Source organism: Cervus canadensis, chromosome 4 (genome assembly GCF_019320065.1).
Source record: "Cervus canadensis isolate Bull #8, Minnesota chromosome 4, ASM1932006v1, whole genome shotgun sequence".
In the NCBI taxonomy this organism is placed as follows: Eukaryota; Metazoa; Chordata; class Mammalia; order Artiodactyla; family Cervidae; genus Cervus; species Cervus canadensis.
Window position 1 is genome coordinate 40,438,424 of NC_057389.1, and position 15,625 is coordinate 40,454,048.

The 15,625-nt window shown below is 40.8% G+C and overlaps 1 protein-coding gene across 1 annotated transcript; it reads left to right on the forward strand.

The window, feature by feature from the left end:
- The first annotated feature begins 1,785 nt into the window (after positions 1-1,785).
- Positions 1,786-15,045, forward strand: MED7 (mediator complex subunit 7). The gene is made up of 2 exons (XM_043464863.1): positions 1,786-1,875; positions 13,470-15,045. The coding sequence occupies exon 2, from the start codon at positions 13,487-13,489 to the stop codon at positions 14,186-14,188; it is 702 nt and encodes a 233-aa protein (XP_043320798.1). The 5' UTR covers positions 1,786-1,875; positions 13,470-13,486; the 3' UTR covers positions 14,189-15,045.
- Positions 15,046-15,625: the final 580 nt, after the last annotated feature.

Below are 15,625 nucleotides of genomic sequence, written 5' to 3' on the forward strand. Positions count from 1 at the left end.
AGGTGCACTAACATATACACGTGCACCAGGAACTAGGATACTCCTCTGGTATATTCACAATAGCAAAGGTTGGAAGGAAAATAATTTCACATAACAGGCTTTGGCTATATAGACCCTGGTTTATCCATTGATGTCACACTGTGAATTCATTTGAAAATGATTATATTCATTTTGTTACTTATTCAGTGGACGTTCATTGAGTACTGGCCAATTCCAGGTACTGTTCCAGGTACTGATGATGCAGCAGTGAATGAAACAAAGACCCTATGATGATGAATCTTTTATTTTGATGGGGGAAAAAAGACAATAAATATAAACAAATCATATACTACATAATATGATATCAGATGATAACACATTCTATGAAGGACAGATAATGCATAGTAAGGGAATTAGGGACATTCCCCATGAAAATGATTGGGGCATGCCACTTTATATACAGTATCCAGGGAAGACCAATCCAACAAGGTCACATTTGACCAGAAACCTGTATGAAGTGAGGACGTAAGGCATGTGAATATCTGTGGAAAGAGAGTCCTAGGCAAATGCAAGGGCCTTTAGGCAGAAGTAGACTTGAAAATTTCAAGGGAAAGAAAGAAATCCTGTATGTGGAGAAGACTGAGCATGGAAAAAAATGGTAGGAAATATTATTGGGCAAGTAGCCAAGGAGTAGATTTTTGTGGCACTTTCTATAGGCCATGGATAGAACTAATACAAAAGACTGATACCCTAGTTTTGAATAGAGTATGGGAGAAAGAGGAGTAAAGATGAACTTTTATGTTTGAGACTTTGCAGTCGAATAAAGATGTATAATACTGTTGGATAAGAGGGTCTGAGTGCAAGGGACAGGGTGTTGCCAGGATCTAGATACCACTTGAGTATTATTACCTGGATGACACCCCACTAAAAACAGAGAACTCAGTCCTGGGGCAATTCAAATGATCAAGTGTGCCAAATGCTGCTGAGAGTAGTCTAAGATGAGGACTAAGAATGCCCACTGGAGGTCACAGTTTATGTCACATTGGTCTCAATGAAGGGAGAAAAGCCTGACTGGGGTATGCTCAAAAGTGAACAGACTTCTTCAACAAATAAATTCATTGTGGGTGGGGGAGATTGAGGTAGAGGAAGGAAACTATAGATTAAAAGATGATTAATAGATACATCCAATATCAGACTGACTGATACAGCCAGTCACAAAGGGGTGGACTTTACTGGATCCTCAGATAATTGGTATCCAAATACTGACTTGATTTTGACGACATTAAATAGTTGTTGTTCAGTCGCTCAGTTGTGTCTCTTTGCGACCCCATGGGTTGCAACAAGCCAGGCCTTCCTGTCCTTCACCAACTCTAGGAACTTGCTTAAACTCATGTCCTTTGAGTCGGTGATGTCATCCAACCATCTCCTCCTCTGTTACCCCCTTCTCCTCCTGCATTCAATCTTTCCCAGCATCAGGCTCTTTTCCAATAAGTCAGTTCTTCACATCAGGTGGCCAAAGTATTGGAGCTCCAGCTTCAGCATTGGTCCTTCCAGTGAATATTCAGGAAAACAGAAAAAGAAAGCAAAGAGTAGCTGCTTTTATTGATAACACACATCCTCAGCGACCCCAAACCCTGTGGCTGCTGCCGAATCAAGGAAGGGTGGGAGGTGCCAGAGGGAAGGTAGGGGTAGAGGGGTGGCTGGAGAAAGGGAGTATGCGCCGGCGAAATGATGAGCCAACCGTCACAGAGGCGGGACTAGAGCCTCAGTTAAAGGACAGCTCTTTTCAGCCAATCAAAGGACAGCATCAGTGGCTTCTTCCTGGAAGTGGAGGCCGGAAGTTGGATTTCGGCTTGAGGTGGAGAAGGCGTCTGCTGGTGTAAGCCCAGAGCTGAAGTAAGTGGGCGGCGACGGCTTGGGCCTCAGTTTCTCGTACATTTCTTTTTCCGGACCCCGCGGCTTCCTTTGGGAGGGCTGGGAGTCCGGGGAGGCCTGGTTCCGAGTACGTTCGCCTGCCTTCCTCTCCATTGTCGTCCCTCAGAGAGCGCGACCTTCCCCGCAGCTCGCGGAGCCGGGGTCAGGGGTGGGTGGGGTGGTTGGCCTCCCGTGGGAAGGTACCTTTGCGCGGCGGGCTCTAGGCTTCCTCCGGCCGGGAGGCCGCGCCCGGCCGGAGGTTGGCACACCTGAGTTCTAGGCCCGCACCGCTGGTTTGCCGAGCTGTGTGGCCTCGCCACCTCTTCTGGCTTCTCTCCGGCCTTGTCCCACGCGTCATTCATTAGATCTGGGGAGGTTTTAAAAACAACATTCCAGCAGCTCCATTCACAGTTGACAAACGAGTCGAACGTCTGGAGATAAGACCCTAGAATACCTTTCTTTTTTTGGTGAAATCCGTCAGAACGGAACAAACATTAGAAGGTGGATCTTGAGTCTGATAATCAGCTATGATGCCTGGCGCGTGTCTTATGAAAAACCTCCGTTGCCTTTGACAAGTTTAGTCTGGAGAAGTGGTATAAACAAACATGATTTCTGTTGTATATCAGTTTCCTTTTGTTCTGTCAGATGCTTTATTGTTTACTGATTTAAAGGAGCTTGTGCTGTGCAACCATAACAACCAAGGTTGAGAATTCCTGCTGTGCCGTTTCCTGGCACTTTGATCTGGTTGCAGACACTTCTTGGTGAGACAGACTTGGGACCCTCATCTCTAAAATGAAACTTATAGTAGTATTTAACTCATAGAATTAGTTTGAAGCTTAAGTAAAAGAGGGTATAAAACAATGATACCTGTCATTTAGTTGCCCTTTGGGGATTGGCAGTTTAAGTAGAGGATTACACAAGGTGCTGGGAAGCACAAAACAGGAATTCCCATCTGAAAAGGCTTGAAGGGGTGAAACCTAGGCTGTATGAAATTTATTTTGAAGTACCAGATGATTGCTAATTCTCCGATTTTGGTAATCATGTGGTTATAAGAGGACACATTCTTTTTTGGGAGATACCCACTGAAGTATTTTAGATAGAGATGAGAGACCAGTAAGGCAAATGAGGGAAAATGTTAACATTTGGAGAATCTGAGTATGGAATATTATTCATAAACTGAAAAGTGAATTTTTGAAAATTTTAAAACATTGGTTATAACTGTTTGCAACTATCATAAGTGTGTTGTAAATAAATGAAACAGTACACAGTATTTATAACCCTCCATTCCATGCACTTTCACCCCTTTTTTCTTAGTGGCCGTATTGTGTATATATAGATATTTTATCCCAGCCCTCATATGAGTGAAGGTATGGATGAAGGTATGGACTATTTCCAGCTTTTCGTGCTCTTTTCAAACAGTGCTGCATTAAATATCCTGATACACAGATTTGTGTACTTGTACCAATATTTTTGTAGGATAGATTTGTAGAAATAGAATTGTTGGGTCACCAGTCAGTCCTGAAGGAAATCAACACTAAATATTCATTGGAAGGACTGATGCTGAAGCTCCAATACTTTGGCTGCCTGATGCAAAGAGCTGACTTATTGGAAAAGACCCTGATGCTGGGAAAGATTGAGGGCAAGAGGAGAAGGGGGTGGCAGAAGATGAGATGATTAAATAGCATCACTGATTCAATGGAAATGAATTTGAGGCAACTCCGGGAGATAGTGAAGGACAGGGAGGCCTGAGGTGCTGCAGTTCATGGGGTCAAAAAAGCTGCACACAACTTAGCTACTGAACAACAGCAACAGTGTTGTTAATCAGCTATACTCCAATATAAAATAAAATAATGAAAAGGATTGTTGGGTCAAAGAATATCAGCATTGCAGTGTTTGATACTGTCACATTAAATTCCAAGTAAGCATATTTGTTTCCTATCAGTTGTGTATGAGAATTCTCTATATTCTCTTGGTGATACTGGCTTGCCACCTTAGAGTCGTCTTATGGTGGCTGTGATGGTGTTTTGTGGGACCTCAGGGGAATGGATGTTTTCCACCACAGAAGACTTCCCTGCAGGGCCAGAGTAGCTAAGAGCTTGCTTGTAAAATTGGCATAACCACTCTGAAGAAGCTGAAAGATAGAGTGTGACCTGTGCTGGAATCCAGCACCTGCCACATAGAAAGTGTTCTATCTGTTAAGTGATGCAGTATTTGAAATCTTGATAGTCTTAGATGGATAGGATCCTCTTTTAAAATTTATTTTTAATTGAAGGATAATTGCTTTATTGGCAACTGTGAATCAGCCGTAAGTATACATATGTCCCCTTTCCCTTGAACCTTCCCCCCACCCCACCCCCACCCCATCTCACACTTCTAGGTTGTCACAGAGTACCAGATTTGAGCTCCCCGTGTTATATAGCAACTTCTCATTAGCTATTTTACATATATGTGGGGATTTTTTGCCTTTTTTTTTCTTTTTTTAATTGGAAGATAATTGCTTTACAATATTGTGTTGACCTCTGCCATGTATCAACATGAATCAGCCACAGGTATACGTAAGTCCCTTCCCTCCGGAAGTCTCCTCCCATCTCCCACCCCATCCGACCCCTGTAGGTTGTCACTAGGTTGAGCTCCCTGTGTCACACAGCAGATTCCCACTTGCTATCTATATGGTGCATTTACATATTGTAATGTACATGTTTCCATGCTGTTATCTCAGTTTGTCCCTCCCTCTCCTTCCCCCACTGTGTCCACAAGTCTGATCCCTATGCCTTTGTCTCCATTGCTGCCCTGCAAATAGGTTCATCAGTACCATCTTTCTATATTCCATATGCATGCATTAATATACAATATTTGACTTTCTGACTTCACTGTATAATAGGCTTTCCTGCTGCTATAAATACAGTCATGTCCTACTCTTTGCGACCCCATGGACTGTAGCCTACCAGGCTTTTCTGTCCATGGGATTTTCCAGGCAAGAGTACTGGAGTGGGTTGCCATTTCCTTCTCCAATAATAGGCTTTAGGTTTATCCATCTCATTAGAACTGACTCATATGTGTTCCTTTTTATAGCTGAGTAATATTCCATTATGTATATGTACCACACCTTCCTTATCCAGTCATCTGTCCAGTGGACACCTAGGTTGTTTCAATGTCCTAGCTATTGTAAAAAGTGCTGCAATGAACATTGGGGTACTTGTGTCTCTTTCAGTTATGGTTTTCTCAGGATATTTGCCCAGTAGTGGGATTGTTGGGTTATATGGCAGTTCTGTTCCTAGTTTTTTTAAGGAATTTTTTTAAGGAATCATACTGTTCTGTGTAGTGTCTGTATTAGTTTGTATTCCCACCAACAGTGCAGGAGGGTTCCCTTTTCTTCACAGGCTTTCCAGCATTTATTGTTAGTTGATTTTTAAATGATGGCCATTCTAATCGGTATGAGGTGATACCTTATTATAGTTTTGATTTGCATTTCTAATTATGAGTGATGTTGAGCATCTTTTTATGTGTTTGTTGGTCATCTGTATGTCTTCTTTGGAGAAGTGTCTGTTTAGGTCTTCTGCCCACTCTTTGGGTTGTTTGTTTTTCTGGTGTTGAGCTGCATGAGCTGCCTGTATATTTTGGAAATTAATCCTTTGTCAGTTGTTTCATTTGAATTATTTTCTCCCGTTCTGAGGGTTGTCTTTTCACCTTGTATATAGCTTCCTTTGCTATGCAAAAGCTTTTAAGTTTAATTAGGTCCCATTTGTTTACTTTTTTTTTTTTTTTAAATTTTCATTACTCTGGGAGGTGGGTCAAAGAGGATCTTGCTGTAATTCAAGTCAGTGAGTGTTTTGCCTATGTTTTACTCTAATAGTTTTACTGTTTCTGACTTTATGTGTAGTTCTTTAATCCATTTTGAGTTTATTTTTGTGTATGGTGTTAGGAAGTGTTCTAACTTCATTCTTTTACATGTAGCTAACTGTCCAGTTTCCCCAGCACCACCTATGGAAGAGGCCGTCTTTTCTCTTGCACATTCTTGCCTCCTTTGTCAAAGATAAGGCACCAAATAAGGTGCGAGGGTTTATCTCTGAGCTTTTTTTCTTGTTTCTTTGATCTGTATTTCTGTTTTTGTGCCAGTACCATACTGTTGAATACTATAGCTTTGTGGTATAGTCTAAATTCAGGAGGGTTGATTCCTCCATTTTTTTTTTTTCCTCAAGATTGCTCTGACTAGTCAGGGTCTTCTGTGTTTCCATACACAAACTGTAAAATTTTTTGTTCTGGTTCTGTGAAAAATGTTGGTAATTTGATAGGGATTGTGTTGAATCTGTAGATTGCTTTGGGTAATATAGTCATGTTCACAATATTGATTGTTCAAATCAAAGAACATGATATATCTCTTCATCTATTTATGTCATCTTTAATTTCTTTCATCATTGTCTTATAGTTTTCTGTATACAGGTCTTTTAGTCTCCTTAGGTAAGTTTATTCCTAGGTATTTTACTCTTTTTGTTGCAATGGTGAATGGGATTGTTTCAAAAAGGATTCTTTTAAAAATTTGCTTTTAGCAGTGTGTTATTCTGATTATTTTCCTGGTTTTATTCAGCATTTGCATTTACTTCATCTTTTGCCTATTTTTCTATTATTTTTTTTTAAGATACAGGTTTAAAAAAAAAAACCTCAGTGGATCCTTATTGAGGATTTAGCACCTTCTAGCTATTGCTTAAGGTTCTAGAGGTAGAGTTGTGAATAAAAGGCAATATGAAGTCATAGTGCTTTTCTTCTCATAGGGATGGAATCAGAAAATATGTCTTTAAAAAATCATAATTAAATTTCTAATATTTACCCCTGTTAGCTTGCAAGCATTCTTTTTCTAGAAAAATGGATTATCTTTTAATATTGCTTCTGATGTATTTTCCCATATGGAATTTTTAGATTTATTTTTGGTAGTCAGATCTGTTGGTCTTTTGTAGTACCTTTAAAACGTACAGTTAGTTATTTTTTGCCTGTTTTCCTTGATAGATTGTAAGGAACACTAGGATGGAGGCAGTGTTTTTTATTTATCTTGGAAAGATAGTGTGGTGTAGTGTTTAAGATTTTTTGGCTCTGGCTACTTCCTTTACACAAGTGGATCAACCTTTCTGAGCCACAGTGATCTCATTCCTGAAATGGAAAGCTCACCTTTCTTTTCTCAGATTTCTCACAACCGTGAGAGAAGTTTAGAACAGCCCCTGGCACGTAGTATGCACTCAAGTATTACCTGTCATCATAATCATTATTGTCATATTTTAGACAAACACTAAATACTTGAAGGAGTAAATACACATTAAAGATGTTTGTACCTGCTTTCAAATTCCCTTTGATTTGAAGCTCTTGTGAAATGAATGGAGCTACCAACAAATACTTATGAAGCTTATGTGCATGGTTTTGAACCCAGTCAGAACTGTAATAGTCATAGTCCTTCCCTTCATAGAGTTTATAGTCTGGTTGGGGACACAGATCAGATACTGATGAAGAGAATAAAAGGGGGAAGACAGGGTCTGCTTTTGATGAATAATCAGATAAGTTGTATCTTTAGAAGTGACATTTTTGAGCTAGTGCCTGAAGCAGGAAGAAAATCACATGAAAAGACCCAGAGGCAGAAGAGGTTGGTATAAAGAATTGTATGAGAATACTTGAAGACAGTATTGCTAGGATATAAGTAAAAGGGAATGTGGTGTGAGAATTAGGCTGGCTATTACATAGATGAACTGTAGTGGAAACAAAAAGATCCCTGCGAAGCCACTGTGTTCCAGATAAGAGGGAGTGGTGTCTTGGTCAGAACTGATGAATTTGAGATAGCAAGGGTTTGGAATCAGGGTGCCTGTGTGCATGCTCGGTTGAGTCCACCTCTTTTGCAACCCCATGAACTGCAGCCTGCCAGGTTCCTCTGTCCATGAATTTTCCAGGCAAGAATACTGGAGTAGGTTGCCATTTCCTTCTCTGGGGGATCTCAGGACTTGGCAGTGATGGTGAGGAGAGGAGGCTGTTAAAAAAGGAGCATTAAGATAAACTTTAGGTTTCTGGCTTGGAATACTAGGTGGAAAATGGGGACATTTTACTGAGATAGGAAAGATTAGAAGCTTTAGAAGCTATGAGAGGAGCAGATTTAGAGGGTATGTATTGTAGATGAAATAAAAATTTTTTTTTTTTTTGGGTTTGAATGCCCTACGAAGTATCCACAGAGAGCCCAGAGGCAGCCTGGACTGGAGATAGAAACTCATGAATCAGAGAAAGACAAATATTATATGATATCACTTATATGTGAAATCTAAAAATAATACAAATGAATATATAAAAAAAATAGAAATAGACTCACAGACATAGAAAACAAACTTTTGGTTGCCAAAGGGGAAAGGGAGAAAGAGGGGTAAATTAGGAGTATGAGATTAACGAAGTCTTATACATACAATAAATAATCGGCAAGGATTTGGTGTAAAGCACAGCAAATTATATTCATCATCTTGTAATAACATATAGTGGGATATAATCTGAAAAAAAAAATGAATAACTTTGCTATATACTTGAAACTAACACAATATTGTAAATCAAGTATACCTAAGTTTAAGAGAAAATAAACCCAAGACTCAAATACAGAACAAGATTTCTCCACTTTGGCAAAATATATTGACACTTTGGACAGGATAATTGTTTGTGGTGGGGGACTGGCTGGTGCATCATATGTTTACAGCATTCCCAGCCTCTACCCATCAGAAGCCAGTAACACCCCTTTTCCAAGTTGTGAACACTAAGTGTCTCCAGACCTTGCTTATGCCTTCTGGTTGGAGCTGACTGTGGCTCAGATCATGAACTTCTTATTGTTAAATTCAGATTGAAATTGAAGAAAGTGGGGAAAAACACTAGACCATTCAGGTATGACCTAAATCAAATCCCTTATGATTATAAAGTAGAAGTGAGAAGTAGTTTTAAGGGACTAGATCTGATAGCCAGAATGCCTGATGAACTATGGACAGAGGTTCGTGACACTGTACAAGAGACAGGAATCAAGACCATCCCCAAGAAAAAGAAATGCAAAAAAGCAAAATGGCTGTTTGAGGAGGCCTTACAAATAGCTGTGAAAAGAAGAGAAGTGAAAAGCAAAGGAGAAAAGGAAAGATGTTCCCATTTGAATGCAGAATTCCAAAGAATAGCAAGGAGAGATAAGAAAGCCTTCCTCAGCGATCAAGGCAAAGAAATAGAGGAAAACAATAGAATGGGAAAGACTAGAGATCTCTTCAAGAAAATTAGAGATACCAAGGGAACATTTCATGCAGAGATGGGCTCCATAAAGGACAGAAATGGTATGGACCTAACAGAAGCAGAAGATATTAAGAAGAGGTGGCAAGAATACACAGAAGAACTGTACAAAAAGATCTTAATGACCCAGATAATCACGATGGTGTGATCCCTCACCTTAGAGCCAGACATCCTGGAATGTGAAGTCAAATGGGCCTTAGGAAGCATCACTATGAACAAAGCTGGTGGAGGTGATGAAATTCCAGTTGAGCTCTTTCAAATCCTGGAAGATGATGCTGTGAAAGTGCTGCACTCAATATGCCAGCAAATGAAAACTCAACAGTGGCCACAGGACTGGAATAGGTCAGTTTTCATTCCAGTCCCAAAGAAAGGCAATGCCAAAAAGCATGCTCAAACTACCGCACATTGCACTCATCTCACACACCATTAAAGTAATGCTCAAAATTCTCCAAGCCAGGCTTCAGGAATACGTGAACTGCGAACTTCCAGATGTTCAAGCTGGCTTTAGAAATGGCAGAGGAACCAGAGATCAAATCGCCAACATCTGCTGGATCATTGAAAAAGCAAGAGAGTTCCAGAAAAACATCTATTTCTGCTTTATTGGCTATGCCAAAGCCTTTGACTCTGTGGATCACAAAAATTGTGGAAAATTCTTAAAGAGATGAGAATACCAGACCACCTGACCTGCCTCTTGAGAAACCTGTATGCAGGTCAGGAAGCAACAGTTAGAACTGTACATGGAACAGCAGACTGGTTCCAAATAGGAAAAGGAGTACATCAAGGCTGTATATTGTCACCCTGCTTATTAACTTATATGCAGAGTACATCATGAGAAACGCTGGGCTGGAAGAAGCACAAACTGGAATTAAGATTGCTGGGAGAACTATCAATAAGCTCAGATATGCAGATGACACCACCCTTATGGCAGAAAGTGAAGAAGAACTAAAGAGCCTCTTGATGAAAGTGAAAGAGGAGACTGAAAACGTTGGCTTAAAGCTTAACATTCAGAAAAGTAAGATCATGGCATCTGGTCCCACCACTTCATGGCAAATAGATGGGGAAACAGTGGAAAGAGTGGCTGACTTTATTTTTCTGGGCTCCAAAATCCCTGCAAATGGTTATTGCAGCCATGAAATTAAAAGACACTTACTCCTTGGAAGGAAAGTTATGACCAACCTAGACAGCATATTAAAAAGCAGAGACATTACTTTGCCAACAAAGGTCCGTCTAGTCAAGGCTATGGTTTTTCCAGTGGTCAGGTATGGATGTGAGAGTTGGACTGTAAAGAAATCTGAGTGGCCAGAGAATTGATGTTTTTAACTGTGGTGTTGGAGAAGACTCTTGAGAGCCCCTTGGACAGCAAGGAGATCCAACCAGTCCATCCTAAAGGAGATCAGTCCTGGGTGTTCTTGGGAAGGACTGATGTTGAAGCTGAAACTACAGTACTTTAGCCACCTGATGCGAAGAGCTGACTCATTTGAAAAGACCCTGATGCTGGGAAGGATTGAGGGCAGGAGCAGAAGGGGATGCAGAGGATGAGATGGTTGGATGGCATCACTGACTCAATGGACGCAGGTTTGGGTGGACTCCTGGAGCTGGTGATGGACAGGGAGGCCTGGCGTGCTGTGGTTCATGGGGTCTCAGAGTCGGACACAGATGAGTGACTGAACTGAACTGGCAAAAATCACACCTCTTTGAAAACCATTGATAGAAATGCTAATAAAAGCTATGCAGTTGACTGAGGTCATCCCAGGGAGAGCATAAAACAGAGGCCTAAAACCAGTGGCACACAGACCACAGAGGTTGTTAGAGATAGATTCTTTTTGGCTCACAGTACTTGACAGTTTCCAGAATTAATTGCTAGTATTTTTTAAAAACTGAGAAATTCCCCATAAAAATCTGAATTTTTCCTTCCTTTCTTGAAAAATCAAGACTAAATTGCAGTGAATCTTCATGAGTGAATGCTAGAGGCTGGAGGCTTTGAGGTCTGGGTTGGAGATGCTCTGTTCTCCTTAATCCCTGCCCCTGCATGTGTAATTCTTTATGTTCCCTGCCTTTTCCCTTTGACCTTTGAGTTTGTGACTCTATAGGGCACTCCTCTGATTCATGCCAACATTAAAATTTGGATAGAAGGAGGGGCAGTAAAGGAGACTGAGAGGGAGCCTCCAGTAAGGTAGGAGGAAAACATAAATGTAAGATCACAGGAGCTGAGGGAGAAGGGGACTGGGTTGAAAAGGAAGAAAATGCTGCTGAGAGATTAAGATCACTTTAGAAAAATGTCCATTGAATTTGGTCATGTGGTGATTGTTGATTTCTTTGATGAGTATTTGTGGAGGAAGGAGGTTGATTCCAGATTGGATAGTGATAAAAATGGATAAGCAGAAAGCTAGTAGAGCAGTGAAATGTAGTTTGATATAGTTAGAGTAACTCATCATGCCCATGGCCACTGCCTTATTGACTCTCAGTAGTATCCAGTTCACCACTGTAGGTTGGTGGAAACTCAGAACTGCCCCTCAGCTGCCCTTAGTACCTCAGAAATTCCAAGTATGAATCTGCCTCCAGTATATTACTTGCTATCTCTGATGTTGGATTGCATAATTATATCTTGAAAATCTGGTAAGATCAGTCTAAATGAGCACTCAGGATCTTCTCATTTTATGATATACCTAAGCTTAAAATGGAATAGATAGAGGTATTCGTGGCTATTGAAGATATATTTGAGTTTGAAACTTCTGTAGTGGATGTAGAAAAGTTAGTGAATCTATAAACAATTGTAAAGTGTATTGTAGAAAAAAAGGAAGTGGAATTGGATCGCAGAAGCTCAGATGATGTGAGTTTGTTTAGACTAGAGCAGTGTTAATTTTGTCAGTGTTCCCTAGAGTTACAGGTGTTTGCTTTTGGAAATCAATCTGTAATATAAAACAAAAGTGATTATAACATGAGATGGCGAGACAGCATGTGTAGTTTGGCTGCAGAGGGGATAGAGAAATGAGGCATAACTGGTGAGGGGTGTGGAATCCAGACTATTTCACTTATAGATGAAAATATAGTTGACCCATGAACAGCTGGGAGGTTAGGGATGCCCAGCCTCTGCACAGTTGAAAATCTGAGTATAACTTAGAATTGACCATCTGTATCTGCCGTTCCTTCATATTTGTGGTTCTGCATCTGAGGATTTAACCACGCATGGATCTTGTTTTTAGTTATTTACTAAGTCATGTGTGACTCTTGCAACTCCATGGACTAGCCCGCCATGCTCCTCTGGGATTTCCCAGGCAAGAATACTGGAGTGGGTTGCCATTTCCCTCCCCAGGAGATCTTCCTGACCCAGGGATCAAATTCACATTTCCTGCATTGGCAGGTGGATTCTTTATCACTTAGTCACCAGGGAAGCCCCATAAATCTTGTAGTACTCTAGTATTTACTACTGAAAAAAATCCACATATAAGTGGACCTTTGCAAGTTCAAACCTGTGTTGTCCAGTGATCCACTTTATTAGTTCAGTTCAGTCGCTCAGTTGTGTCTGACTCTTTGCGACCCCGTGGACTGCAGTACGCCAGGCTTCCCAGTCCATCACCAACTCCCGGAGCTTACTCAAACTCATGTCCATCAAGTCATTGATGCCATCCAACCAATTCATCCTCTGTCGTCCCCTTCTCCTCCCACCTTCAATCTTTCCCAGCATCAGGGTCTTTTCCAGTGAGTCAGTTCTTCACATCAGGTGGCCAAAGTATTGGAGTTTCAGCTTCAGCACCGGTCCTTCCAATGAATATTCAGGACTAATTTCCTTTAGGATTGGATCTGGTTGGATCTCCTTGCAGTCCAAGGGACTTTCAAGAGTCTTCTCCAACACCACAGTTCAAAAGCATCAATTCTTCGGTGCTCAGCTTTCTTTATAGTCCAACTCTCACATCCATACATGACTACTGGAAAAGCCATAGCTTTGAAGGTCAGCTGTATACTACAGTAGTTTTTTGTGCTGATGAAAATGTTAAGTAGAGCTGGAAAAATACTTGAATGATTGAGTATATAATGCAAATTAGAAAAGGACAGCAGCTTTTCCCTGTTGTAAATGTTAGTTTTAGAGACGAGGGAGATCATTTTGTCCTGGGCACCAAATGGCCATGGGAGAAAAAGGAAAATATTCTGTCATTAATCCCTGAATGTGACAGGTTTGTTTTGTAGCTCCACTCTCAATCTTTGGTCTCTTGGTGTGTGTGTGTGTGTGTGTGTGTGTGTGTGTTTGTGTTTGTTATGTTTTGTTTTCCTCTTATTTTTTGTTTGATGGTTTATTTCTGTAGGTTCTTGATCTTCCACAATGGGTGAGCCACAGCAAGTGAGTGCCCTCCCACCCCCTCCGATGCAGTACATCAAGGAGTATACAGATGAAAATATTCAGGAAGGCCTCGCTCCCAAGCCTCCACCTCCAATAAAGGACAGTTACATGATGTTTGGCAACCAGTTCCAGTGTGATGATCTTATCATCCGCCCTTTAGAAAGTCAGGGTATTGAACGACTTCATCCTATGCAGTTTGATCACAAGAAAGAACTGAGAAAACTCAATATGTCTATCCTTATTAATTTCTTAGACCTCTTAGATATCTTGATAAGGAGCCCTGGGAGTATAAAACGAGAAGAAAAGCTAGAAGATCTTAAGCTGCTTTTTGTACATGTACATCATCTCATAAATGAATACCGACCCCACCAAGCAAGAGAGACCTTGAGAGTCATGATGGAGGTGCAGAAACGTCAACGTCTTGAGACAGCTGAGAGGTTTCAAAAGCATCTCGAACGAGTCATTGAGATGATTCAGAATTGCTTGGCTTCTCTGCCTGATGATTTGCCTCATTCAGAAGCAGGGATGAGAGTGAAAACTGAACCAATGGACGCTGATGACAGCAACAATTGTACTGGACAGAATGAACAACAAAGAGAAAATTCAGGTCATAGGAGAGATCAGATTATAGAGAAAGATGCTGCCTTGTGTGTCCTGATTGATGAAATGAATGAAAGGCCGTGAAGGATGTTTCTTTTCCTTTCCCCTTCAGTGAATGGTATACACATTAGTTTATTCACTTTTAAAGAGTCTCAAAAGAGATATAACTAGAAGTCTTGCAAGCAGCTTGATTCTCCAACTGTGAGAAGTCACAGCAGTAATTTCACCTTATGGCAAGCATAGGTAAATGAGTGTGCCTACATTAATTAAGAGTGATCACCTTAAAAAGCAGAGTGCAGGTATTTGTGGAATATCCGTGTTTCCAGAGTCGCAGTGAATTTTGAAGATATCTTCAGTGATAGCAGGTTTTCAACCCTGGAAAGTAGATTTGTCGTTTGCTTTAAGAGTGATAGATAATAAAGGATATCAGACTTTATAAATGTGAAATTATGAAATCTTTGTTTCATTTAAAAACTTGCTTAATCTCTAAAAAAGAATAGTGTAACATGTTTAAAGAGAGGAACCCCAGAGTTATATAACAGTTTCATTTTTTTCTGTTGGCTGTTCTTGCAAACACTGTCTCAGCCTCTTACCCCTATCCTGGATGGATCCTGGAACTTTTATCCAGTCCCTAAGAAGTCCTTTGATCACTTTTAGTTATAAACATTCATTTTAATCATTAAAATGTCCATGTGAATTATCTGTACTACATTTCCTAGATTCAGACTTGCTTTAGGCTGGAAGCCTGCAATGCAAAGGGGGTTTGGTGGCAGAGATCGCTGGATCTCCACCAGAGATTCTTACTCCCCTGAGACATGCCTTGCCAGAAACTATGGTTCTCCATTCCCTGTGCATCTCTGTGAGGCCACGCAACTGAGTTCTTAGCAGTGGAATATGACATAAAAATCCAGGCCTGCCCCATAAAAGTTTCTTATATCACCCACCATTCTCTTCTCATCTGCTGGTTTGATGGTCACACCCAGGAAAACTTTGGAAGCCCCTTGAAGATGGCAAAAGTTTGGTCATTTTGGGTCCTTGAATGCCTGAAGACTAGGACCTCCTTTCATTTTAACTCCACCCTCCCCCCCCCCCCCCGCCCCCCCCCCCACTCCTCACCCCTGCTGATTTAACTTCACCATGTGAATAAGAAGTCAACTTACTGTTGTTATTTTGTTGTATTGTTGTTTTGAGCACTGAGATTTCATTTCTATACTTCTCTTTTCTGTTCTCCAACCCCTCTTCCACTGAAATCTTGATGGAGAGTCTGCTTTGTATCTCAGGGTTTCTACCAGCCTTCCTCTTAATAAAGCATATTTAGAAATATGCTTTGAGTGATTCTCAAAGCATAGTGCTAGACTGGCAGCATTGGCATCACTTAGGGACTGGTTATGCAAATTCTCAGGTCCACCCCAGCCATGCTAAAGTGAATTCTAGAAGTGGGGCTCAACAAACTGTGTTAAAGAGCTCTCAGGTGACTCCCGTGCAGGCTCAAGCTTATGAATCCCTAATAATGGTAAGGCC